General features: G+C 31.1%; 1 protein-coding gene across 12 annotated transcripts in view; it reads right to left on the bottom strand.

Moving 5' to 3' along the window:
* Positions 1-24,682, bottom strand: part of LOC118185892 (bromodomain-containing protein 3-like) — a 219,197-nt gene extending 194,515 nt beyond the window's left edge. For 2 of the 12 annotated variants that reach the window (XM_085817948.1, XM_085817962.1), the window contains exons 1-2: positions 24,159-24,681; positions 11,281-11,412 (exon numbers count right to left, since the gene is read on the bottom strand). In XM_085817948.1, coding sequence (XP_085674074.1) covers positions 11,281-11,285 — 5 coding nt within the window. In that variant the 5' untranslated portion in view covers positions 11,286-11,412; positions 24,159-24,681. Of the gene's footprint in view, positions 1-5,013; positions 5,095-11,280; positions 11,413-15,979; positions 16,052-24,158 lie in introns of those variants that run through there. The other 10 variants (XM_085817966.1, XM_085817972.1, XM_085817941.1 and 7 more) reach the window with 8 other exon arrangements.
* Positions 24,683-26,260: the final 1,578 nt, after the last annotated feature.

Here is a 26,260-nt window from a genome sequence, read left to right as displayed (position 1 = left end):
TCATAGTGAAATTCTCTTGCGTACATAAATAAAAAAATATTTCAATAAACGAAACGAAAAATTTACACGTGCATCAATAAATGAAACGAAAATTTTACACAGCGGAGAAAAAAAAGTTGAGAAGCGATCAATGAAAAATAGCTAATACGGCGAAAAATCCCCCTTCTTTACTTATTGACGCCACGCCAGGAGAGATAAGACCTTTGAACCCAGAGTCACGTGATCACACATCTGGTCAAACGAAGTCTCTCCTTTTTTTCTGTCGCGCCTACTTGCCGAAAAGAATCCAGAAGAGAATGTCCGAGAACCGGGCGAATGAGTCATAACTCGCAATAAGGAAAGAACAAAAAAGAAGTTTTTTCCATTATCACTGCCTTTGGAAAAAGGAAGGAGAAGTTTTCACCACACACACTGACCTTGCGTTTTCTGCTTTCAAAACAAACAAAATTACCCAGATCAAAATAAATAATTCATTATTATTCCTACTTCCTTTTGAACGGAGATCCCCAGAATTTCCGGGTATCGAAGTTCAAAATCCCCGGAGCACAAACAGCCCTGTTTATATTTCGTATTAGTAATTAGAAAACGAGAACAAAATTTTACAAAATATAATAAATACGAACTAGCTTCGTAAGTCTGCAGGCTGGAATGCGATTTTTAATAACATATTTTCATTAACCAAATAATGGTAATGACTAATTTAATGAAATAATAATAGTAATATTTATTACCATTAGATGATTAGAATGAGATTCAATACAATTAGATTTTGAGATGAATTTACAGCAATAATAAAGCTTTACATAACACTAATTCAGATTTAAAACTGTTTTTTTTCGATAATTTTGTTATTATAATATAAAAATGAAAATCCGAGATACATTGGTTGCGTTTCATCATTTAACTTTAACAAATATTACATTGGACTGTCAGGCAAAGGAGGTATATCTTTAACAAGAATTTTTCTTTGTAAAATTGGCTTTTGTTTATGTTAGCAGAGAAAAAAATTCTGTGACCTATACATGCAATCATCAAAAGTATTTTACAGAACAGTTTTAAAGAACATAGAAACCTTAACCGGAAGATAAAAACAACATTATACAATCATTTTTAAAGCAAAAAATGTGCAATTTACAAACGTATAAGAATAAAGAAACTGAGATCACTGAGCCAGGTAACAGAGTGGATATATATATAAATATATTTACATACGTTTGGTGCGGCCGATTGCAACCAAAATACGAGGTGCACATCTACATGTTATAGCAGTCCTATATCCAAAATTTCAACGTTCTGAGGCTACTCGTTTTTTGAGTTATGCGAGGTACGTACATACGTTTGTATAGACGCCACGAAAAATTATATTCAGAATTAATTTTAAAGCAGTTTTACAATTTTTTTGAAGGAAAGAGTATTTTATTGTCCTTACGTACAGATATCATGCAAAAACATCGTTAAATTGTATTCAATAGCGGTCAAAATGGATATTTTCGTTGAAATATGCTGCCTGAAACTTTTTGCAATTACAATACTTCCTTTTTACTTCGTACAAGGAAGTAAAAAGGAAAGTGCACAACTAGGTGTTATGGCAGTATCATACACGAAATTACAACTTTCTGCAGCTTATTGTTTCTAGTTATGCAAAATACATAAATATGTATCTACATATAAATGCCATGAAAAAATTCCTTTTGAATCCATTTTGGAAAAAAAAAAAAAAAGTTCTTTATTCTGTCTATATGCACAGTCTTCAAGCCATAAAAAAGGGGGGGGCAAAATGGATATTTCTGTTGAAATATGAAACCTAAAATTTTTCACAATTACAATACTTTCCTCGTGTCATAAGAGGAAGTAAAAGGAAGCTGTTTAAAATAATGATGCTAAGCAATAAGTAGAAACGAAATTAGTTATGATATAATTCCACTGCAAAGAAACAACAATTTTGTCACCACTGGAAATCTGCATACTCAAAACAAAGATAATTCCGTCAAGGTATTTAAAAATTTCATGTGCATGGTCATTTTTTATGGCAGAATTAGAGAACAAAATGATTGATGTTAACAAACAGATGCTATATTAATCCCATATACATAATTTCACGGCAACTCATTTTTAAGTTATGCGAAGTACGAACATACAAATGTATGAAAATGTCCCTTTTGAATCCTTTTAAAAATCCAATTTTGATTATGTCTATGTACAGATATCGGGGGGGGGGGTCGTCCAAATAGATTTCGGAATGGCCAATATATACATTTCCATTTAAATATGATATCCAAAATTTTTCACATTATAATACTTCCTTTAAAACAAAGTAAAAATTTTTTGAATTTGATCTTTTATACTGTTACAAACATTTTAATCGATACATAATACAAGTTTTTTTAAAAACATTTTATTATACTTTATTTTTTTATTATTTATTTCCTTTTTGCAAATATTTCTAGTTTTAAATTTTTTCAGGGTACTTCTTTTTAAATTAACACATTAAAGGCGGGAGTCATAGTACTATGATTCATCTCGACTATAGCTTAAAGGCGGGAATTGTAGTACTACGATTTATCTCGACGGTAGCTTGGAGTCATAGTACTACGATTTATCTCGACTGTAGCTTAAGGGCGGGAGTCGTAGTACTACGGTTTATCTCGACTGTAGCTTAACAGTGGGAGTCGTAGTACTACGATTTATTTTGACGGCAGCTTAAAGGCAGGAGTCGTATTAGTACGGTTTGCGCAATCACCACATTGTGCAATCCATGCACCACTTTTTATTTGTATTTAGTATGATTTGTGGTTTGAAGCTGTTCGGTTGTTCAAATTCTACTTACAGTTAATTTTGAAATCCTTCAATATGGTTTCATGTGAAAAAAAATATATTTATGCAGACGATTTGATGGACATTGAAGAGCCACAACTTGGTACATCGAACTCAGCACCACGGACTCCACGATATAAAATTTATCCGTTTGGACGTCTTTCGCTAGACATGAAAAAGCACAAATTAATTCGGATAGAAAATAAAGGCAGAAAGCTATATGCCCAACGAAACTGCGTAGTTTGTGCGGCACATAAAAAAGAAAGTTGACTTGCTTCAAATACAAGTTTTGCAATGCACCTCTACATCATTATGTGTTATCAAAATTATCACACTCGTAAAAAATACTAGATTCTTCTCATAAATATGTACTTTAAAACATTTTTTCTAATTAGTGTTTAGTTCTTTTTTAATATTTCTCTGCAAGTAACAGGCCATTGATTGATTGAGGACACTAGGATATGGGAACTGTTAATTCTACATGTGATTTTATTATAAAAACACTGATTTCTTGCAAGTCATGAATGTTTTACCTTGCTTATCCCTAAAAAGTATATATATATATATATATATATATATATATACACACATTATCACTCATAAAAAATACTAGATTCTTCTCATAAATATGTACTTTAAAACATTTTTTGTACAGTCAAAAGTCATTAATTCGAACACCCATAATCCGGACCTCAAAGCTAAAAACTTTCTGCGCATGCGCCGCGTTGACACATGCGCGTAAGACTTTTACGGCTGCAAATATCCGTGTGCGCATGCGCAAAATACGTTTACGAATGTGCGTTTAATGTATAACGGACAGTATAAGATAAGATAAAATTATCTAATTCAGCTAATGTTGCAGATTGCGTTGTTTCTTAATCTTCGAATTGGATCCGGCTTATTATTTTTTGCAGACTGTTAGAGCAATTTTATAAAAGTAAGATTGAACTTTCGACTATGTCAAATAGAATTTCTGATATATATTTACTAATATGTAAAGGATCTATAAAGTGGAAGTACGTTTCGAAGTCCATTAAACAGAAAGTGAAATTGCTGCAAAAAATGGATAAAGGCATATCCTTTGTTTATCTAACCATTCCGAAATCTGTTTATCAATTTCACGCTGCTCTGCGGCAGGAGGGAACGCCGCGGTGAGCAATGAATTGGAAGTTGATCTGTCAGCACTATCCTTATCTTCAGGGCAGATGTTTTTATTTTATTTGGCTTATAATTCCTTACTAAATGTAGTATTTCATCTCGATGTATTCCGTCTTTGATATGGTTTAAATCAAATTCCTCGTCATTATAATTCGCTTCCGATAGCGAAGAAAGTTACACAGAGGTTATTGAAAACAAAAAAAATTTCCATTGACAAATTAGTCAGTATTCTCGACACAGCAATTATAAGACTTGAACAGCGGAACTTTGTAATTGAACAAGAAATTATGTCTGTTTATAGAATTAAACCGAAAGTCTTATCACATAAAAAACGAAGCAACCTAAACAACTTACATTGAAAGAAATGTTTAATAAAGTAAAATTTTGATACCCTTTAGATCATAATTGTTCTTTATTTCATAAATTACGATTTCATATTTTTAATTTTATAATTTCTGCATGCCATCTTACCAGATTTAAACTGATGATCTATAATTCGGAAAAATCGATAATCCGGAATCGCCGAAGTCGCAATGAGTCTGGATTAACGACTTTTGACTGTTATTAGTGTTTAGTTCTTTTTTAATATTTCTTGTAGTTTTAAGAGTTTAAATAAACTTTTTTAAGTCTAAATTTTTTTATGATTACACAATATATCGCCTGCTCTAGGACGAAAAACGAGGCGAAGCAGTTGCCGCGTTACCTAGCATACTTTTGTCAAAATCCTCGCCTGCTTTTAATGTCTTAATAAAACTGAAAACTGGCTATTTGGGTTGCATTTAAAAATTTGCATCAGACAATTCAGACTGATTAACTGGAATTCTAATTTAGTTAAAAGATTTTACATGTCTTTGATTTTTACTTTACGTGCACTTGCAGAAGTTGGCAGTATATTTCAAACTTACCTTCGATATAAAAATTTAGATTTAACAAAGCATTTTAATAATAAAACCCCAAACATAAAATCAAATATAATTTAATGAAGCTTTTTATTTTCAAATAAGTAAAAAAAAAAAAAAAAAAAAAAAAAAACTTTCATACCAGCTTTAAATTTTGAGTTTTCAAAGTACTTTATTCTAGGCAGAGTTTTCTCCCTGCCTAGTATGAAGTATTTTGATATCTGCTCCACAAGCAGTATCTCTCGACTAGGGTTCATGGTAGAAAAAAATTCTGTAATACAAGGAAATTTACAATTATCCCTTAGAATATCAAAAGAATTTTTAACAATACTAAAAGTACAATCTCTGCACTGAACAAGAAAATTCAATTTGAAATTAATAATGAAAAATGAATTTTGGAAAGTAATGCAACAGAATACAATTTATTTTATGGATGCCAATAATTTAAATATACTCTCTGCAAGTAGCAGGCCATTGACTGATTGAGGACACTGGGATATGGGAACTGTTTACATGTGACTTTATTATTAAAACACCAATTTCTTGCAAGTCATGAATGTTTTACCTTGCTTATCCCTATAAAGAATATACAGTGGTGGCCAAAATTGTGGACACTTTTGGAAATTTTTATGTTTTTGAACTTTGTATGCTTATAGAAAACGTTACGTTTCACAAAATGCAAACTTGTATATGTCATTTTAAAGAGAATTTATTACTGAATTCAATACAAAAAACAAAATTCAATTATTTGCAATACAAAAAAAGTTAAACGATAATAGTTATCGTTATACATTAGATAGTGATGATTGCAGTGAGTTATCAGTACTTAGTAGGGTACCCTTTATTTTTGATTACAGCTTCACATCGAAGTTTCATTGAGCTGAAAAGAGTTTTAAGCTCTTCTTTCGTTATTACATGATGCCAGGAAACAATTATAGCCTCAATTAGTTCCCTTTTATTTGATGAGAGCCTCATTCGGACAAGAGTTTTCAAACGGTGCCAAATATTTTCGATAGGATTGAGGTCAGGACAGTTTCCTGGCCATGACAACAATTTAATGCTCTTTGTACGAAACCACTCTTTCAATATTTTGGCCATGTGGCAAGGAGCAGAATCCTGCTGAAAAATAAACGAAACATTGTTGGGAAAGAGATCTCTGATGGAAGGTAGAAGTTTTGGTTCTAGAATAGTGTCAATGTATTTTCTGGCATTCAGTGTCCCATCGACGACATGAAGGCAACCAATACCATATGCTGACATGCATGACCAAATCATAACAGTAACTGGGTTCCTTACAGTTGCTTGAATGCAGTCAGGATGTAGCTCTTCTCCTATTCTACGTCTTACATATTTTCGCCCATCACTACCGAATAACAATATCTTAGTTTTATCACTCCATATAACTTGTGACCACTAATCTGTGTAATCTTGTGATCTGTCCAATTAATGTGTTCCTTTGCCTACTGTAGTCTTTTTTTTTTTTTTTTTTTTTTTCGTTGCTGAAAATAAAGATAAGGCTTTTTCGTGGAATTCTACCTCTCAGTTCAACATCTGTTAATCTTCTCCTGGTTGTTCTTGAACTGACAGAAACACCAGCATCATTCTGATCACTTCTGATGGCCGCTGATGACATTTTTCTATCTTGGAGACATAGTCATTTTATTCTTCTGTCATCAATAGATGTGGTGCACCTTTTTCGGCCTTTTCCTTCTTTTTTTTTTTTTTTTTTTTTTTTTTTTTATTGAATTTGTCTCCTGACTCCAGATGTAGTCACTGAACCACCCACCTGTCTTGCAATTTCAGCATAGGAAAGACCACTTTCTCGTAACACAATAATATTACATCTCTTTCTAGGTGTCCAATCTACTCTTTTATTTGATGTCATTGCTTCTTGACTAAATATAAAAATTTTTTACAAAAATTCCTACTTGTAATTGCAGTGTATAAGAAACAGGTCCTCCTTCTACAGAACAAAGCAAAATAATGAATTGTTTCAAGTGTAAACATGATGTCAGCCTCTACTGGCAGTTACTAACATCTGATTGGTTCTCAGAACAAGAACAGTGATTGGGCCAAGAAAGCTAGACATTACAAACCACTTCATAACTGTGTTTTTTATTTATATTAAAGTACATATAACTTTTCTTGTATTGCAAATAATTGAATTTTGTGTTTTGTATTGAATTCAATAATGAATTCTCTTTAAAATGATATATACAAGTTTGCATTTTGCAAAACATAACATTTTCTTTAAGCATACAAAGTTCAAAAACATAAAAATTTCCAAAAGTGTCCACAATTTTGGCCACCACTGTATGTATATATAATATATATATATATACACACACACAAAATGGTCAATAAAAAAAACCCTAATATATGAATTCTTAGCAGCCTATCCACTCAACCAATTGAAATGAAATTTCGCCTATTGTGTGTATATATATATATATACAAAATGGTCATTCAAGAAATCCCCAATATATGAATTTCCCGCAACCTATCCACTCGACCAATTGAAATGAAATTTCACCTATTGTTATTTGAAGGAATGTGCTCATGATTGTGAATATTTAAAACACTAGTGATCTCGTAGCTCTAGTTACAGTGGGGGGGGGGGGAAATTGAAAGTTTCAAGTGGCAACACCCACTTTTTTCCACACACATACACCCCCCCCCCCAAAAAAAAAAAACAGCACACTGAAAAAAACATAAATGGTGATGGGACAATACATATATGATGAAAACTACTGGCATCAAACATTTACAATGAACGTTATACAGGACCAGTGATAGCATGAAAGAGTATAAGAAAAAACTTTAATTACACTCATGTCCATAAATTAAGGATAATTCGGAGTCACGCGGAAATCGAACTCTAAAATAAACATATCACCTGTAAAAGCACTACACACATCTTCAAGAATCATATGCAAATTTCAGGAAGTAACCAGATGACACCGATGGTACGTCACAATGATGAGAATGTAAGAGAGTGATATATAAGGAATACAGGCAAAGAAGTAAAATTGTTCGCAGGCCCTTTATAAGTATTTCAGTGCAATAACTGAATAGTTATGACAGAAAGGATGCATTTGGATGACTTTTTATGTGGTAGAATTATCGGCCGTCTGGAATGTGGGCGTACCCAAATGGAAGTATCAGACGAACTTGGAATTGCCCAGAGTGTCATCTTCAGGCTTTGGCAATGATTCCAAGATGATGGTAATGTGAGTAGACATTACAGCACACGTTTCAATGTGCCCACCTTTGCAGACATTAAATACAGACGATAAAATGCTCAGCATGTGGGAGACTGTTGACAACAATGATGAATGGAAAATCGCAAGAAGAATCTGTATATTTTAAAGTTTTATGGTCTCTTTCAATTATGACAGATCTTGTGGATTTGATAGGCAAACCTTAGATTACTAGCCAATTGTTTTTCCCCAGCTCTAATATCTGATTGTAAAAACATACTAAGACAAGATTTAGATTGTAACCTTGTCTGAATGACATCCCACAATACTACATCTGAAATACAGTATAGCTAACTGCAAAATTGAGTGGAAGTTAAGATATAGTTTAATTACAAATAGCTAAACCTGGCTGACATTCTGCTAAATACTTAAAACAGTCAGCTTGTCTGAACGGTTACCTGGAAAAACACAAATATTAGATGACCTTTTCCAGTTTTTATCCATATTATTCACCTAATATATCTCAATTACACTCCGATGCCCCAATTTCTTGACTATACGGAGGATCAACAAAAATTTTGCATTATGTCCACCTTATCTTATAAATAAACTTATCTAAATCATACTTGCATTTTTAAAATTTCAGACCAAATTTTTTTAAGTTTATACATAAAAACTTCTTGGCAGGAACAAAATTTAAAAAAAAAAAAAAAAAAAAAAAACCCTACAAAGTATTACAGCATCTAAATGAATATGAGGAATATCATTTTATGAATTACAATCTAAATCAGAAATACCAATTACATCAGAACTCTAGAACTACAAAAAGGTAATAAATAAGGTGTAAATAATAATTAAATATTGTCAGATAGAAACTAACCTGATGATTACAGAATATAGAACTACATTTAAAAGTAGCTAAATAAGATGACTGAGCTTATTTCCAGCAAAAGAAATTATAATGGAGTACAAAGTACTGGAGTTATATTTTGACATTGTAGATGATAATCACATTAAAATCAGAGAAACATTTTTTCCAATAGTAAAAAAAGACAATTTTATTTGCTTACTTTTTTTGGAGAGGGGGGCCACATAGCCAAGACTTATTTTACACAGCAGCATAAAGAAAATTAAAGAGGAAGATGTAACATGCACATAAACTGTTAATTTTAAATAATTTACAGAATAAAACTGAAGAAAGGATCAAGATATATTCCATAACCATAAGAAACTTATTGATAGGAAAGAACAAAACAAAATCAAATCAAAACTATGACCAACATAATAATTAATTTCGGTAGTTTAAACAAATGGACCAACAAATTTCTCGTAAAAAATAGCATAAGGTTTTTACATAAGTAATCACTTGAAACAGCACCAAAAAATTTATTTAATTTTCAAAAGGTAGTATAAGTATAAAAGCCAATGATAGACTGAAATATGATGCATTAAATTATATATTATAGAACTGCACAGAACTAGAAAAGCTGAACATATGAGAAAAGAATAACCACTACATAAAACTCATTATTTTCAAACCTAACACTGAAGTATCCTTCAATATGAATAAATTGAAGAAAGTATTCAAAAATTCATACTGCAGTCAAATAGAAAAATCGTGTTTTCCCACTATGCACCTGCCAAGCATTTTTATAGGTTTTCTATTTGTGAACTATTTCTAGTTACAAGAATAATCTACAAACACACACATATACACAACAATGGCACTATCATTAGGTCTTCGCATAGTACCAAAACTATTATAATGATTCTTTTACAATTTGTATTTATGTTTAAAATGAGCTGTTAATAATTAAAGCTTTATACGTGCAAGCAATTTAAATTTCAACAACATCCTGCTTTTGGAAGGTAGAGAAGTACTTCTGTTATCAGATTTTAATTTTTCCTGAATCCTCATATGCTACTATATTTCTGATAAGTGCTTCAGCAAATAAACTTACCATCAATGCCTTACTAACATAAGACCTTTCGGTACTTTTCCGTTTTGCCGGCGCAAGCGATAAAGTCGCCAATAATGGTACAACCGATGCCAAATGGAATATTCTCGCTGGTAACCTTTTACGCCTCATTTTCAAAACAAGTTGCAGCTTTTTCTTATCAGACTGATTGTTTCTTTCAATACTGGCATATTACATAGAATTTTTATCAGATAGTTCAGTTTTATGTCTAAGGCCATTTTCGGTAATTAAGTCAATTAGGATGCAATCACAGCGCTTACCCGAAGCCGAAAATATAGAAGAGGAACGTCAAGGGTTAAATTCATCAATTCTAGTGAGAATGCATTAGTGAAGTAAAGCACTGCAGTTTTACATAATTAAGTAAGCTATTCGTACGCATTGAAATATTTCTTGCATTTAAACTTGAGTTCCAAATTAAGATTTAACTTGAAATAAATGTAGATAATTACTGAGAGCATTAGATTTTTGTAGAGTAGTTTACGTGAGATGAGATCGCTTGGGGAATCCGGCGAATTAGGATGTTGAACCATGAAAGCATAGTAAATTCTTAAATTAATATCTTTTTACAAATTTATTGTCTTTATTTATTGGCTTTTTATAAAGTTTTAAGCAATATTAAAATGTTTATGCCTTCAAAAAAAGAATTCTTAGAACTAAATTTTTTAAAATATTTTTTATGTGTATACTGTATGTTGTCACCAATAAAGTCTGCTTGGCGAGATTTGCGCCGGCAAAACGGAAATGTACCGACCTTTCTTTCTAAACATGGCAGTTCTTTTTAATACAAAATAAATTTTATACAGAAATGTTGATACTTGATGGTTAACATAATCAATTCCTGATGTATGTAGAAATATTCACTGTGTGCCTCCATGATTTGTCAAATTTGGAATACGATGATAATAATGATACAAATTTCTATGCATCAATAGCAATAATTGCTACTCATTAGCAAATAAACATTAAAAAATTTGTATTGTGTATTCCTCTCAAAAAAAATGCAAATAAACATTCTCCACAAGCTTGATTAAAAAAGAGAGATTTATTTGAAAGCAAAGAGTTAATACAATTATTGTTCACATATTTATATTTTGTGTTGATTTCTTACATAAAAGCTTTTCACATACTTTTAGTTATGTACAAAAAAATTACTTATCAAATCTACTGAAAAACTACATATTTCAACAAATAGCCTTTATATTAAGTTTAAAAGACCGTTATTTAACTTACCTCATTTCACAAATTAGTATTCATTTAAGTCTTAGTAATTTATAAATGTACATCAGTTGTAACTTTGAAATTTCAAAAGCTATGAGTGACAAAACTTCAGGGGGGAACACAACAGGATCAACCTAAAAGTTCCTGTAAAATATAAGGGAAATCTGTAAAAAAGTAATCCAATAATGTTCTTGTCTTACAACTCATATGAAATGAGTAGTTGAAACGTGTAAAACTTCATATAAACTACGTTTTGTCCTTCATAGCTTTCAGAATGTCTATTTTAAAAGCTTAATTAAATAATTTGGCACTTAAAATTTATTAAATAATTGAACTTGTATCTTGATACTTGTAATTAATATTATACAACTGTCATATTATTAGCATACCCTTGTAACAATCTTAAGTGTAAAAATAAAATCTTAACACTTTCAAAATTGTTTTAATTAAAAATAAAAAAAAAATATCAAACATTCAAGTTTTAGATAACAGCTCCATCTGAATATAACACATTTCTATAAAAAATGACATTTAACAACAAGGATTTTTGAACGCATAGTAGTAATACCAGAAAAATATACATTCTTTTAGAAAATGAAAATTTTCTTTCCTCGTCTAAGATTTTTGACAAAATTTTCTTTGGAGATTAAGGAATAAATTTGCAATTTTATACTTTTCTCACATATATGTAAAGAAAACGTTGGTTAATCTTCCGATTATGGTAACTTGGCGAATTTTTGGCGAAACTTTGGCGACCAACACTGCTACAGCAACCTGCTAGGTTTTTTTTTTTTTTTTTTTTTTTTTTTTGACGTCATTTTGTTTTCACAAAGTAAAGACTTTTTTTTTAACTCAACATTTTTTCCAACAATCTGTTAGCCGAATTACGCTTACGCTAGAACTTTTATGGAACAAAAGTGCTTAATCATGACGAAGATTAGGTGCGAAATTGGGAGAAAGTGTAGAATCGCCCACTGCTTGCTGCATTTTTAAGAATTGCATATACAAGGTACCCATGTACACGTCAACCTATCTTCACTTAAAAAAACATCTCAGAATTGCACAAAAATGGCATTGCACACACTCCTGACCTTTATCCATGTACTCACTGACCTATTTTTACTTAAAAAGTCAAAGAAAATTGACAAAAATCCAATTCTTCTTACTCTTGTAAAAAGCGCCAAACAAATAAGTGGGCGATTCTGCACTTTAGCAGCGAAATTGTTTCTAAGTGCTTATTAGCTAAAATCCCGATTGGAATTTTCCAGAAAATGTCACATTACATGTCTCATGATCTCTCATTTCTCTGAGACAAAATAATCTGTGGTTTGAACTGTGTACTTCTCAGATTATTGCTGAAGTCCTAGCTAGTAACCTTTATCGCCTTACCAAAATGTCGCCAAACTATCTGTAACCATATTCCAAAGATTAGCCGAAATGTTATCCTTTTTACGTATATTCTAACTCTTTATGCCCTTCACAATTATTTTTCCTTTTTAATATTAGATATATCTTTAGGCTTTAACACCTATTTAATACTGAATAACCTGAAAACGAAATTGTGCAAGTTTCCAGAAAGCATAGCATTTTTAAGTATTTAACACCCACTTCTGCAATCCACTTATTTTTATATTATATATAATAAAGAGGTACTTCCTTTTTATTAGTGGCTCCAAACAGTAAATCGCTAATCAACCGAGATATTTTGCAGAAATCTTGACGTGTGTTCTTGTACCTTGCTACATGTTACATTTCGGTTGATTGGCAATTAAATTTTGGAGAACACTATAATAAGAAAGTAACAATAAAGATGGAAAACCTGACAAATGTGAACGCATACGCAAAAAGAGAATGAGTTTCTATCTTGATGTAGAATACCAAAGAAAAACTATTAAATAATTATGTATCCCATTAATTCACAGTTCTTATGACAGTAAAGTAAAAAAACATTTACTCATTTAAGTCTCAATAACCACCAGGATAAAAAATATAACAAAGAAGGACTGAAAATATGACTCTTACACTGAAATTTTACATAAAAAGTATTTATACTGCAACATAAACTGAAACAAGCAAAAAAAAAAAAAAAAAAAAGTAAATTTAAATTTCGCTTCTAAGGCGTAAGGGTTAAACCCATAATAAAAATCTTTGTGCATATTGTATAAGCCTAAATATAAAAGGACTTTTTTTTTTAAAGTACTTTTCTGTTAACGGGACCAGATTCAGAAATATATGCATGTATGTATACATACACATTCATGCTTACATATACACATACATTTCTGGATGCAGTCCTGAACGGAACAATACAAAAAAAAAATAAATAAATAAATAAATAAATAAAAATAAGAGAGAGAGAGAGACTTATCTTGCATACACATCCAAACACTTTTTAAAATATATTAAGCAACTTCGTTATTTAAACTTTACAGCTACTTAAACTTTACAGTTTAATACAGTACAAAGTCCGAGATCTGGATGTCCAAAATCCGGAACAATCTAAAATCTGGACTTTAAAGCCAAACTTTTTTTTTTTTTTCCCTTCCATAATAAAACTTGTGAAAATTTTCATTTAAAAATTCTGATTCTTAGTTTTATTTAGGACCTAAATAAAATATCTTGTTATGAATAAACAATCATGTAAGCATAAATCTGTGAGCTTGATAATTTGCCTCCTTAGCTGAGTATCGGCTTGGCATAAGTATTTTGTATCCTGGCATCAGGGATGACCATTATTTATTATATATTACTTTCATCACCGCATGTTTATCAATACACAACAGCTTCAGTAATGACTCATGCAGCAATGTCTAAACACTTTTTTTTATATATATTAGTAATTGAATAACAAGAATATGGCAACCTTTTATGCTAACATTACCGCTTGGCGATGATTATCTATTTTTAAATGCTCTAAGAAATCCCACGAGGAAAAATTTAACAAAAATTTCTTTTCATATACTAAAAATAGATTTTCTTAATGAAACTCATAGGCCAAAAGATTACATTTAGTGCTATTTTAATTAAGAATAACTTATATGTTATTTACATAAAGCCAGGAGCGGCGGTGGAATATGGCCGCACGGGCGGCAAAATTTAGGGTGACAGAGAGGTTACTGAAAACGAAAAAAATTCAATTTTAGTGGGTATTCTTGGCACAGCTATTTAACAGTGGAACTTTGTAACTGAACAAGAAATTATGTCTGTTTATAGAATTAAAAAGAAAGTATTAGCACAAAAAAAGAAGCAACTTAAACAATTTACATTAAAAAAAAAACGTTTAATAAAGTAAACAAATAAATAAAAAGCTTTTTTTATAAATTTTGATACAGTTTAGATGATAAACGCTCTTTATTTAATAAATTATGACTTCATATTTTTAATTGTATAATTTCTGCTTGCCATCTTACTAGATTTAAATTGATGACCGAATATCCGTAAAAATCCAAAATCCGGAATCTTCGAAGTTCCGATGAGCCCGGATCTCGGACTTTATACTGTATATATTTACCGAGTTTTACCTTAAATTATGAATATCATTTAGAAAATTTTATTATTTTTGGTATTTGTGTCTGATCCCAGACTGAAAATTTAAACAGGGAACTAAGCAAATTTTAGAGATTGTTAAAGTACCTAAAAGTTTTAATGGTTGAAAGATAATGCTTACGAGCATAACAACTGTCGAGGCTTACCAGGATAAGGACTATTTTCAGCATAGAAAGTGAGAAAGCAGTTGATAGCACAGCTGCCTCCTTTCACTATGAAATGATAAATCCCAGATATCACTAAATAAAATAACCTGCAAACGTTTATAAAGATTAAATGCATCACTTTCATTACAAAGAATTTTCCCAAAATAAGGACATTACTGCAATAAGAAGGCATATATATCCATTGGCAAGTTTTTCGCTCTTACAGAAGCTCCCGGGCTGGGCCAAGACACAGTTACCTTACTTTCTTTAAAGAACACACTTATATCAAGTTAACATTTTTATTTATATCACAGCTTTTTTTCTTTTTCTTTTTTTTTGAGGGGAAAACATTTTCAAATATGCACACGTGTCTCAGCAAGAGAGTTCTCTTATAGTCAGACTAAGTTAAAAATTCGTAAATTTCCAATTTTTATGGTTTTCATTACTCAATGCAGAATAATTAAAATAGCTGGAAATAAAATATGCATTTAACTGTTACCTTAAGGTAAAGAACATTCAAATTAACACACTAATGTTAATGACAGTAAACACAAGATTATTACAAACACCAGCTTCTCATTTTTCTTGTACCATTATTTAAATAAATTCACTGTACTCCTATAATATAATTGGAATAAACTTAAAATTACTCATTTTAATAACATATCAAAGAATATACTATATTTATTTGAAAATAAGACCCTTCTCCATTATATTTTTATTCTAAAGTTTGGAAGGGACTTAAATAAGTATTTTTGATAAATCATAGTACGAGCAGAAGTTTTACTAACATGTTATATACAATAATTACCTATTTAAGAACTAAATAAAATACCACATGTATAAATTACATAACTACCATTAATTATAATAACCATAATCAGCTAAGTGATTCCAGTTTAGACTTTTGCCTGTTATACTGTTCACTGGTACACATGAAAATAAATATCTAAATCTAACTATTCCTAAATTTAATTCTCATACCATAGTAAAATACTGTATTTAATTAGGTAGCTTACCTTTCATTATAATTAGAATAACTGCTGCTCTCATCAAATATTCACCTACATTTTTATTTCTTAAACCTTATCCTAAAATGTAAAGAGGGTCTTACATTCAAGTAAACACAGTATATGCAAACAACAAGATGCATATGACTTTCAAGTACTTTGAAATGTAACAATCATAAAAAAATTATCCACAAATATATGTAATTTAACCATTTAATTTAACTATTTAACTATGATAAACTACAAATATGATATTTAACTATTTGCCTTATAGATTTTACATATGGTATTTAAAGCAATATAATTTAACAAAGACAAAATCAATATGTAAGCAACAATTGAGAAACACATAAATTTCACAATGCACTTGCTTTGCTTTCGTGATATTTTTTAAAATGCATTGCCAGGAGTCTAACCTCCTCTAGATTCTATACTTATACTGTTTGTCATATGACTTTACTATTAAAAATGTAATCATTTTAAACAGTTTTCAAACAGTAAGTAATTTTTGTGCTTATTGAAGAATTAATAGTTTTTTGTTATACCAACTTGAGATTCAGTAACTAATAAGATTAACTGAAAGGGATCATACAAGCAGAAAAGACTATTTTAGACTAATAATACAAAATAAAAATAATGTTATTAAAATAACTGTTATTTGATCAACGACTGATACCACAAATTTCGTATTCTGAATTAGAATAGCTGACAATATACTTCTTTGCTGCTGTGCATTCCTGAAGGACTGTTTTTTATCAGGAAAACATGTTCTGACAGAGATAATTTAAAATCAGAAATAAGACATAATTTAATTCATTTTACATACAAAGTAAAATGAATTAGCAGTTGCCCATCCAGTGAATTTTAAATGCATTTATTTACAGAAAATATGAGTGTAACTAATGGTATCTTTGGCAATTTTCTTTATGTCTTATTTTAAGAAATCCTATTTTTAGAGACACAAAAATGGAAAGCAGACATAAAGGATTGCTATCTTCACATAAACACACACAAAAAAGATAAGTAGTCTTGTTCACTTCTGCTAATATAATGAAATTTCTTTAAATAAAATATTTTAATAACACAATTTGTGATTTATCCAATGCTTGCTTGTTTAGTAATGTCAATTTTTAATTTCATAATACTTAAATAAAAATGCAGTTTATTTAAATCATAAATTTAAATTCACAATGATCTATGGTATCACTGATGTAAAATAAGCAAAAAAAAGTTTACCCACTAATTTAGATTTTTTAAAAGGCAAGGAAAAAGGAAGAGCATAGTTAATGTACACTTGTTTCTAGTACCTGGCAAGCATTACCAAGCAGGGGACATAGTTCCCTAATATTTTCATAATACTGACCATATTACAGATTAGTTGAAAATATTAAAATACAGTCAAGTCTTTAATCCAGACATCCATAATACGGAATGATCTATATTCCGGACCTCAAAGCTACAAACTTTCTGCACATGCGTAAACGCATCGCATATACCTTTACGCATGCGCGTTTAATGTATAACGGACGGTATAAGCTAAGCTAAAATTGTCTATTTCCGTTAATTTTGCAGATTGTGTTGTTCCTTAATCTTCTAATTGGATTTGTCTTATTATTTTTTGCAGACTGTTAGAGCAATTTTATAAAAGTAAGCTTGAAATTTCGATTATGTAAAAAAGAATTTACGATTCTGGAGCTGCCAAAAGATCTACAATGCGAAAGCATGTTTCAATGTCCATTAAACAAAAAGTGGAATTGCTGCAAAAAATGAACAAAGGCATATCCTTTGTATCTCTAACCATTCCGAAATATGTTTAGCAATTTCACACTGGCTTGAGGGGGTAGGGAAGAGGGATGTCGCGGCGCACAATAAACTGGAAGTTGATCTGTCAGCACTATCCTTATCTTCAGGGCAGATGTTTTTATTTTATTCGGCTTATAATTCCTTACTAAATGCAGTATTTCATCTTGATGTACTCCATCTTTGATATGATTTAAATTAAATTCCTCATCATTATAAATATCATGAATACACATCAAATAGTTTTCTGGTTGCAATTTTCTAATTTCGACTATGCATAATGTATGCTTTACGAATGCGCGCGTTGAAAGAAATGTATAATAAAGTAAACAAATAAATATTAAGCTTTTTTTTTGTGTGTAAATTTTGATACCCTTTAGATCATAATTGCTCTTTATTTCATAAATTACGGTTTCCTATTTTTAATTTTAAGAATTTCTGCATGCTATCTTACCAGATTTTAATTGATGATCTATAATACGGAAAAATCGATAATCTGGAATCGACGAGCCCGGATTAAAGACTTTTAACTGTAATATAATTTAAATTTTAATTTGATGAGCTTCTTGATTCCAAGATTCAAACCTGTGGCTTTCATTGTGGTAGTCAGCATTCCTAACCACTATCCCATCCAGGCGGCATGCGTTTTGTAGCCAAACATAAAATTTCAGAATTAAAAAATAACATTTGGTACTTTTTTGATTACTCCCCTCCCTGAAAACTATACATGACGTTATATGTGCTCTGTTACCATTAAAGGCAACCCATGGCATTGCCGAAATATATTTATGCAGCAATTATTATATATATTTATGTGGCAATATTTTATACTAAACGAAACAAATGCACATTCTGTGAATTAAACATACAAGGTGAGACCGAAAAGTAAAGTGACTGATGTCATAACTGTATTATATATTTACATATACATACATCACTGTCTTTCAAAGTAGTGCTCGCCGTCTACAATACACTTCTGACAACGTTCATACAAGTTCTGGAAACGTTTGAAAAAGTCATCCTTTGAGACTATGTTAAGTCCCATGGTAACAGCAGCTTGAATGCCTGAGATGCTTGAAAATCAGTGTCCCTTATGTATGTTAGATGATTCCTCGTGCAGCAAAAGGTTACGAAGTTACCCTGCTTGTTCCCCTGATCTTAAGCCAGCAGAGTTTTTCCTCTTTCTACGACTAAAATTGATACTAAAAGGACACCGATTTTCAAGCTGCTGTTACCAAGGGACTTAACACAGTCTCAAAGGAAGGCGTTTTCAAAAGTTTCCAGAACTTATATGAACGTTGTTAGAAGTGTATTGTAGATGACGGAAACTACTTTGAAGGACAGTGATGTATTTATATGTAAATATATAACACAGTTATGACATCAGTAACCTTACTTGTCTCACCTTGTATGAAAATTATTATACAGAAATCGTAACCTGATTTTTCTCAAAACCAAGCATATGCCAAATACTCAAACTCCTTTGAAGATGTATGGTTTCAGAATGATGGTGATGCAATGTTAACTTTTGATTTTTGAAATATATACAGTACAAAGTGCGAGACATCCAATATTCCAAATGATCTAAAATCCAGACCTCAATGACACCACCACCTTTTTTTTTTCTCTTGCATGCTTTACGCATGCACATTTGATCCCACACGCATAATAAAACACATGGAGAGTCTTCGTAATTTCACTTCGGCACTAAATAAAACGCCTCGTTATTGAAGAAACAATAATTTTAGCCAAAATTTGTTATGATCGAGCATTTGGCTCCAGTTCATGTCTGCTTGGTACACATATCAAACCAAAACATTCTACATAGATACACTGTTGATTTTACACTTGCAGTGGAACCTCAGTATATGAGTTTAATTAGCTCCAGCATTAAGCTCGCATAGCGAATTTCTCGCTTCTAGAACAAACTTCCCCGCTGAAAATGATGGAAATCCAGTTAACCCATTCCGCACCTCCAAAAATATCAACATAAAAATCAATTTTTTTAATAAACACTGGTAAATAATATAACAGTAGTTTACCTTTATGATGGCTTCAGACAAACTGATAGCTTCTAGCACCGACCTTTTAACCACACCTTGATCCACACCAACAGCAGCTTCTAGGAGTTTTGGACAGTGCTTGGTTCCTTTGGCTACATCAAGTTTCTTAATTTCTTCCTTCTTCTTCAGAATAGTGTAAAACAGTAAATCCTTTGGCTACATCAAGTTTCTTAATTTCTTCCTACTTCTTCAAAATAGTGTAGGTCGTTGATGTCGAAAGGCCGTTAAGTCTTTGCCAATTCCGTCACTCTTACACTACGCTTATGTTTATCATTTCTTTCTTAATTTCAAAGGCCATGGCTTCCTTATTCTTCTTTGTAGCACTATCTGAGGCAACAATCTTCTTAGAAGGCATCGTGAAATAATTATTTTCACATTAAATGTAATAAACAATTAACTCACAAGTGCACAAAAGAACACTGAGTGATGTGATGAGCAGATTCCCAAGTCAGGGAAGATCAGAAAATGGCGCCAAACATAACAACAGACTGGCTCATTACTCGTTACTCGAGCCAATGCTCGTATCTAGAGACAAATTTTTCGCTCTTACTTTTCTTGTATCTCAAATTTCTCGTGCTCATATCTCAAGGTTCCACTGTACTAATATTTTATATCCCCAACGCCAACCTGCCGAAGCTTTATTTATTATATTTTGCTTTCATCACCGCATGTTTATCAACACATGACAACTTGAGTAATGACTCACATGGCGATGTCTAAAAATTTTTCCTCGTCAACATTTCTTAGAGCATTTCAAAATCTAGCGTAATGTTAACATAAAAGGTTGCCATATTCTTGCTATTCAATTACTAAAATAAAAAGTTGAGACATCACAGCATGAGTATTACTGAATTACCATACCATATTTCTGAATCTGGTCCCAATAACATAACACTACCTATTAATTATCATATGCATTTTTTACTTTTAGTTAGGTATTTATACCGAAAAAATCAGTGAATAAGCCAACTTATAAATGAATTTTGTTTCTTTTGCACTGTTGGAAATTTTTTGGCTATCTCGTTAAGGTTAGATTAAAAGGAGCGATTTTTCTTTAGCAATTTTGCAGTAAAATTATGCATGCCTGCAAAACGTCTACCGGAAAATATTTCACTGTAGGCAAATCCCATAAGCACAAAACTTAAAACTGTATTTACAACAAAAAAGTATAAAGTTTGTTGATAAAAGTTGTCTTTTCTACAACAAAAAGAATGCATACAAAAGTGGCGATGTTGCTTAAGTAAAGAATTGTTATCCCCTTAGCTGTCGCAGTTTGGCACATTCTGAAAATATGGCAACAGGTGCCTCTTATATTATTGTGAAGTTGTTTCATTTATGGTAACCTGAGTAGCTGAATGTTATGGAAACCCTATTATGACGTAATCGTTTGCATTATTCCGGGAAATTTTGAATCATGCAATGTTTTGTATGAGCTTTCATGGTGTGTGTGGTTAAGAAGTACATTGCTTATTTCATTGTTTAGACTGTAGAATGGCTGAATGTTGCAAGATTAATTTGAATTTCTGTACAATTTGGAACGAAAGGGGAAAAGTGCATTAATTGACTGGTGTGTAAATGAAGGTTTACTTTAGTAGCCATTATAAGTGTCCTGTTTGTAGGAAGGAAATGCGTATGATTGAACGTTGGAGGATATCGGCCCTATGGAGGATATTTTTTACTCTTTATTTTTGTGAATTTATGCAGCGACGCCGATATATAGATTCTAGTTCATTTAGGAAGTTTTTGGATGCTGTATAGGAATTTTATGTGCCACAGTTTGAAGAACTCAGAAATTTCTAAATAAGGTTAATTAGGATATTTACTTTGTGTAGTGCTTAGATGCATAAGATGAATTTCCTTTTTTATGTTATTTTGTGGTTTGGTTTAAAATGTAGTTTATTAAGATTACGTATTTTTTGTTTGACTCTACTGTAGAACTGGGTGCTTTTTTTAACTTAAGTGAAAATAGGTCGATGTGTACATGGATAAAGTTAGGGGAGTGCACAATGCCAAGTTTATGCAATTCTCTGATTTTTTTAAGTGAAAATAGGTTGACGTGTACATGGATACTGAGTTTGTGCAATTCTTTGACCTGTTATTTTGTCCTCACGGTGCAGCGACTTTTGACACAAAAATCGGTGCTACACAAAGCCAAAATAACAAGTCAAAGAACTGCACAAACTTGGTATCCATGTACCGACAAAAATCGCCATGGGTACCCATAAATATATTTTTACTGAATTTATGTGTCACTAAGTGCATAAAAAAGATGTCAATTTTGTTACTATTTTAAATGCCATCAAGGATTTTTTGTCACTGGAATTATTAACAGTAATTTTAATAAACTTATTAATCAGATAAATGTTTTGAGCTCATATTTAAGTTTTTTAATGCTATATAAATAATGCATACCTGTAGACTGCTTGTCTTACATAGTCTGTTTTTCTAAACTTTCGCATAAAAAAGTTGCCAGAAGCTTGGCGGGATCTCCCCCAACTTTCATGGTTGGCAAGAAAAGATGTAAGTGTTAAATTATTATTTTCTTTAGCATCCCATTCAAATAAATACTAGAGACAAAGTTAGCCTTACAGTTTTTTGCAATATAGTCTATAGTTAAAGATTTAATTTCGCACTTTGCCTCATTTTCATTCAAAAACCTTCTGTACGTATTTCTTTTACAATATAATAAAAAAGACTTCCCTTGCATTTTATCGCTGAAAGAAGCCAACTTGATTACTAAATTCTGTACTGCATAACTGCCAAAACTGGCACACAATGGCCAATTTAATATGGAAGTATTAAAACTAGTAACATAAATTCAAATCATTAAATATTAACATATTCAAATAATATGCATTATTATTTGGTAATTTTAAATGTGATGATCAGCAAAATGAGACTTATATACCAAGCAGAAATAGGTCCAAGAAACAAAAATCAGTTTATAAGTGATATAGTTTGTGGTTTTTCAGATTTCAAATATGACAATAGATTATAAAGAGATATACTGATTTTCACAAAAAAAAAAAAAAAAAAAAAAAACAATTGTCTTGACTATGCAATATTAAATCTTTCAAAATATGCACACAAACAATAAATTCTACAATAAACATAAAATAATATGATGTTTCTACTTGATACATACTACTTGCTTAACATATTTGATGACATTACAGTATTTGAATTACTTCAAAACATGAGATCCCACTTTGTACAGAAAATTCAAGTTGTTCGCAAATACTACAATGTACACTGTATAAATAAAAATAATGAAAAATTATAAATTTTGCACTTTTAAACAGCAAAAAATATCAGTATGCTTGACAAGTCAACAGAATCCACATAATTTTTCCTAATCAAATTTAAACATTACTCATGCAAATATTTACATTTTTATTGAAATATATTCTTAACTGACACATTTTGGATTTCTACACAATATCAGAAATATTCGACTACTATTTCAAATTAAAATTTTCAACTAATTTGGAGATTACATGTTGAAATTTATACTACATGCCATGCACATAATACTTGGATCATTTTCTATTTTTATGCAATATATAAATTCATTTTATAAAAACTGTCACATTACAAGCAATGGGCGTGGAAGAAATTAATACATTAAAATTATTTAATATGTTTTAATCTTTCCAAAACTTCTGCACACTGTAGAATACAGTTATGGAAAATAACTTATATTTTAATTTTATCTTTCATTTCACATTAGCAAATTAAACAAAACACTACAGAATTAATTGAAAACTTACCTTCACTTGAACAAAAAATAATACTTTTGCACAAAGCAATCTCCAAGATCTCAGTACAAGAGAATTTATAAGACTTAATCAGGGATTACTTTAAAAACTTTAAATTAGTGACAGATCGAACACTAGTTGTAATATTTATGCAATGAAATACATTTATTACTAATGAAAGTATAATTCATTCTAAAAAAATATATGGAAAAATTCAGTTTTAAATTATCGTACGCCGATTACAACAAAAATTGAAAATGTCTGGAACGAGATAAGAGCTATAGCGACTTCGTGCGAATAACTTACGTGTAGCAAATGTATATAATTTCCCCCTAACTTAAGTGTTACACTTACGAATTCAGCCCTAATTCTCAGTTTTCTAACTATAAACTCAACTGAGCTTTTACAAACGAACATCGATAAAAATATTCTAGAAAAATGGCGATTTTTGAACACAAATTTCTATTGCCGTAACAAACTAAGCCTAATCCGGCGCCCTACTCCGGAGCTCAAGCTTTGCTAAAAAAATAATGGATAACTAAATATATAATAAGGTAAACAAAATACCTGCACAAATCCTTCTATTTCTACATTTATATCAGTACGGCATCTCCGGTAGTAAAAGTTGAAACCGAGATACCTGTCCTTGAAATCGTACAGCCATTCTATAATCGGCGCAAACATACTTTATGAGTTAATATAATTTGAAAATAACGTTATAGTACCCTTTTGAGACGTTTCGTGTAGACTTTTTACTTCCCAACATGGTAGGATGGCCTTCCGCTTCCATAATTAAAACAGATTTTCTTTATAAAACAGTCCCCTTTAGGGCAACAATGGCTACTCATATCAAGAGTACGTTTCATGCGAGGCCGTTAGAATACTACTCTCTCATTGGTGGACACTTATCACATGACCAGTGAAATATATTTGTATTAAATATTTTATGAGAAAAAATGTAATTATTGTGATATGTATTTGAAATTCCATATCATTTGAGTGCTTCTTAAGTTCTTCCAGATTACAGAACATAAAGAAGTACGTAAGTTTTCTTAGTTAAACATCGTGTTTACAGACACAGTCCCTGACATCCCATTCCCTCCGAGTACAGCATTCAACTGACCAGTTATTCGCCATATCTTATCACGTGATTCAATTCACGTGTAATACTTTCAATTTCTTTTCTTCCTCCCTAAGATACTGTGATGCTAAATTGTGGTGACAAAAGTATTGCAAGTTTCGAAACAGCTGCTCATAATTTTATAATAAACGCAGTTTTTATTTGCAATTTGTAACAAAACTGACATAAAAAAGAAATAATTTTTTAAAAAATCTTAAAAGTTTTCAGATTTTATATTACGTCCAAAGGATCTTTTTTTTTTTTTTTTTTTTTGTTTGTTTGTTTGTTTGTTTGTTTTGTGTGTTAAACCATAAAATTCAATTCAACAGCAGCATCACAAAATAATTTTAAAGGAACATATCTTTAGAATTTCCGATACACAGTCTCGCGCGCTGGAAATAAAAATGCATTTTTTCCCCTATAGAGTGTTGCCATTGGTCGCTTTGAAATCGTTGAGTTTCTTAATCAAAATATGAAGTAGATAATAAAACAAATTCCAAATTTGGGCTTCCAGACGGCCATATTCAGTTGGAGACGTACGTTATTCAAAATTTTATGGCTCTAGGTACCATTGTTTTATCACAATGCGAGGAAAATACATACATTTATGTAGATTCTTCATTATTTATTTCTTTCAATATAATGCAGAGGGTAATATTTGGTGGCAACAATTTGAAAAGTGAAATGCCGTTTATAGTGAAACGCCACAAAATGCCAAAACGAAATTAGTAGCCCTTCTGGGCTAAAAATATTCCAAGTGCTTTCTACAGCATTTGAATATACCACAGAAATAAAACAAGTTTTTTCAATGAACGATGATGCTGAAGAATGCGTGATGATCTGACACTGTTTATTTTAATGGCCGACTTAAAACTTTCAAAAAAAAATTTGCAAAGCCAGAAATATATGTCCAGTTTATAAAAAAAGAAACGATATTAATGCTTTTACTAAAGCCTTAATAAGGCCCAGCAGATGCTGCGCTGAACACTGATAGTGTGACTAGGTTCAAATCCTGGTAAAGAGACCGCCTGTATCGGAATTTTTTTTTTTTTTTTTTTTTTTTTTTTTTTTTTTTTTCTGTGTGTAGCATGGCTATTTGACAATTTCGCTTAAGACAGTCATTTATGTAAGCTTTCCTCGCCGCTTCTCTTTGGCTTTGAAAAGTATGCAAATTGTTATTTGAGGGTCGGTGAAGTATTAACATTTAATATTGATTAAAATATTGAAGAAGTTGTTTGTTATTTCGGTGAATTCAATATTGATTAAAATATTGAAGAAGCAAATTGTTATTTGAGGGTCGGTGAAGTATTAACATTCAATATTGATTAAAATATTGTACCAGAAGAAGTACGTCATTGGATGACAAGCATAACGTGGTCTACCATAATAAGCTGTTTTTCCCCGTTTTGGGGTTAAAGCTGTTTTCCGAACCTTATCCTTTATTTCTCGCACTGTAACTATGGCAGTTATTTCGAATTTTATGTACTCGGGTGAATTGCCGATAGATAATGCCGTTAGCTCAAATTTGTAAATACAATATTCTAGGAAG

This window comes from Stegodyphus dumicola, chromosome 1 (assembly GCF_044657685.1).
Source record: "Stegodyphus dumicola isolate Sdum_Otavi_A_Nest chromosome 1, ASM4465768v1".
In the NCBI taxonomy this organism is placed as follows: domain Eukaryota; kingdom Metazoa; phylum Arthropoda; class Arachnida; order Araneae; family Eresidae; genus Stegodyphus; species Stegodyphus dumicola.
Note: the sequence above shows the minus strand (reverse complement) of the source record. Positions and strands in the feature narration are given on the sequence as shown.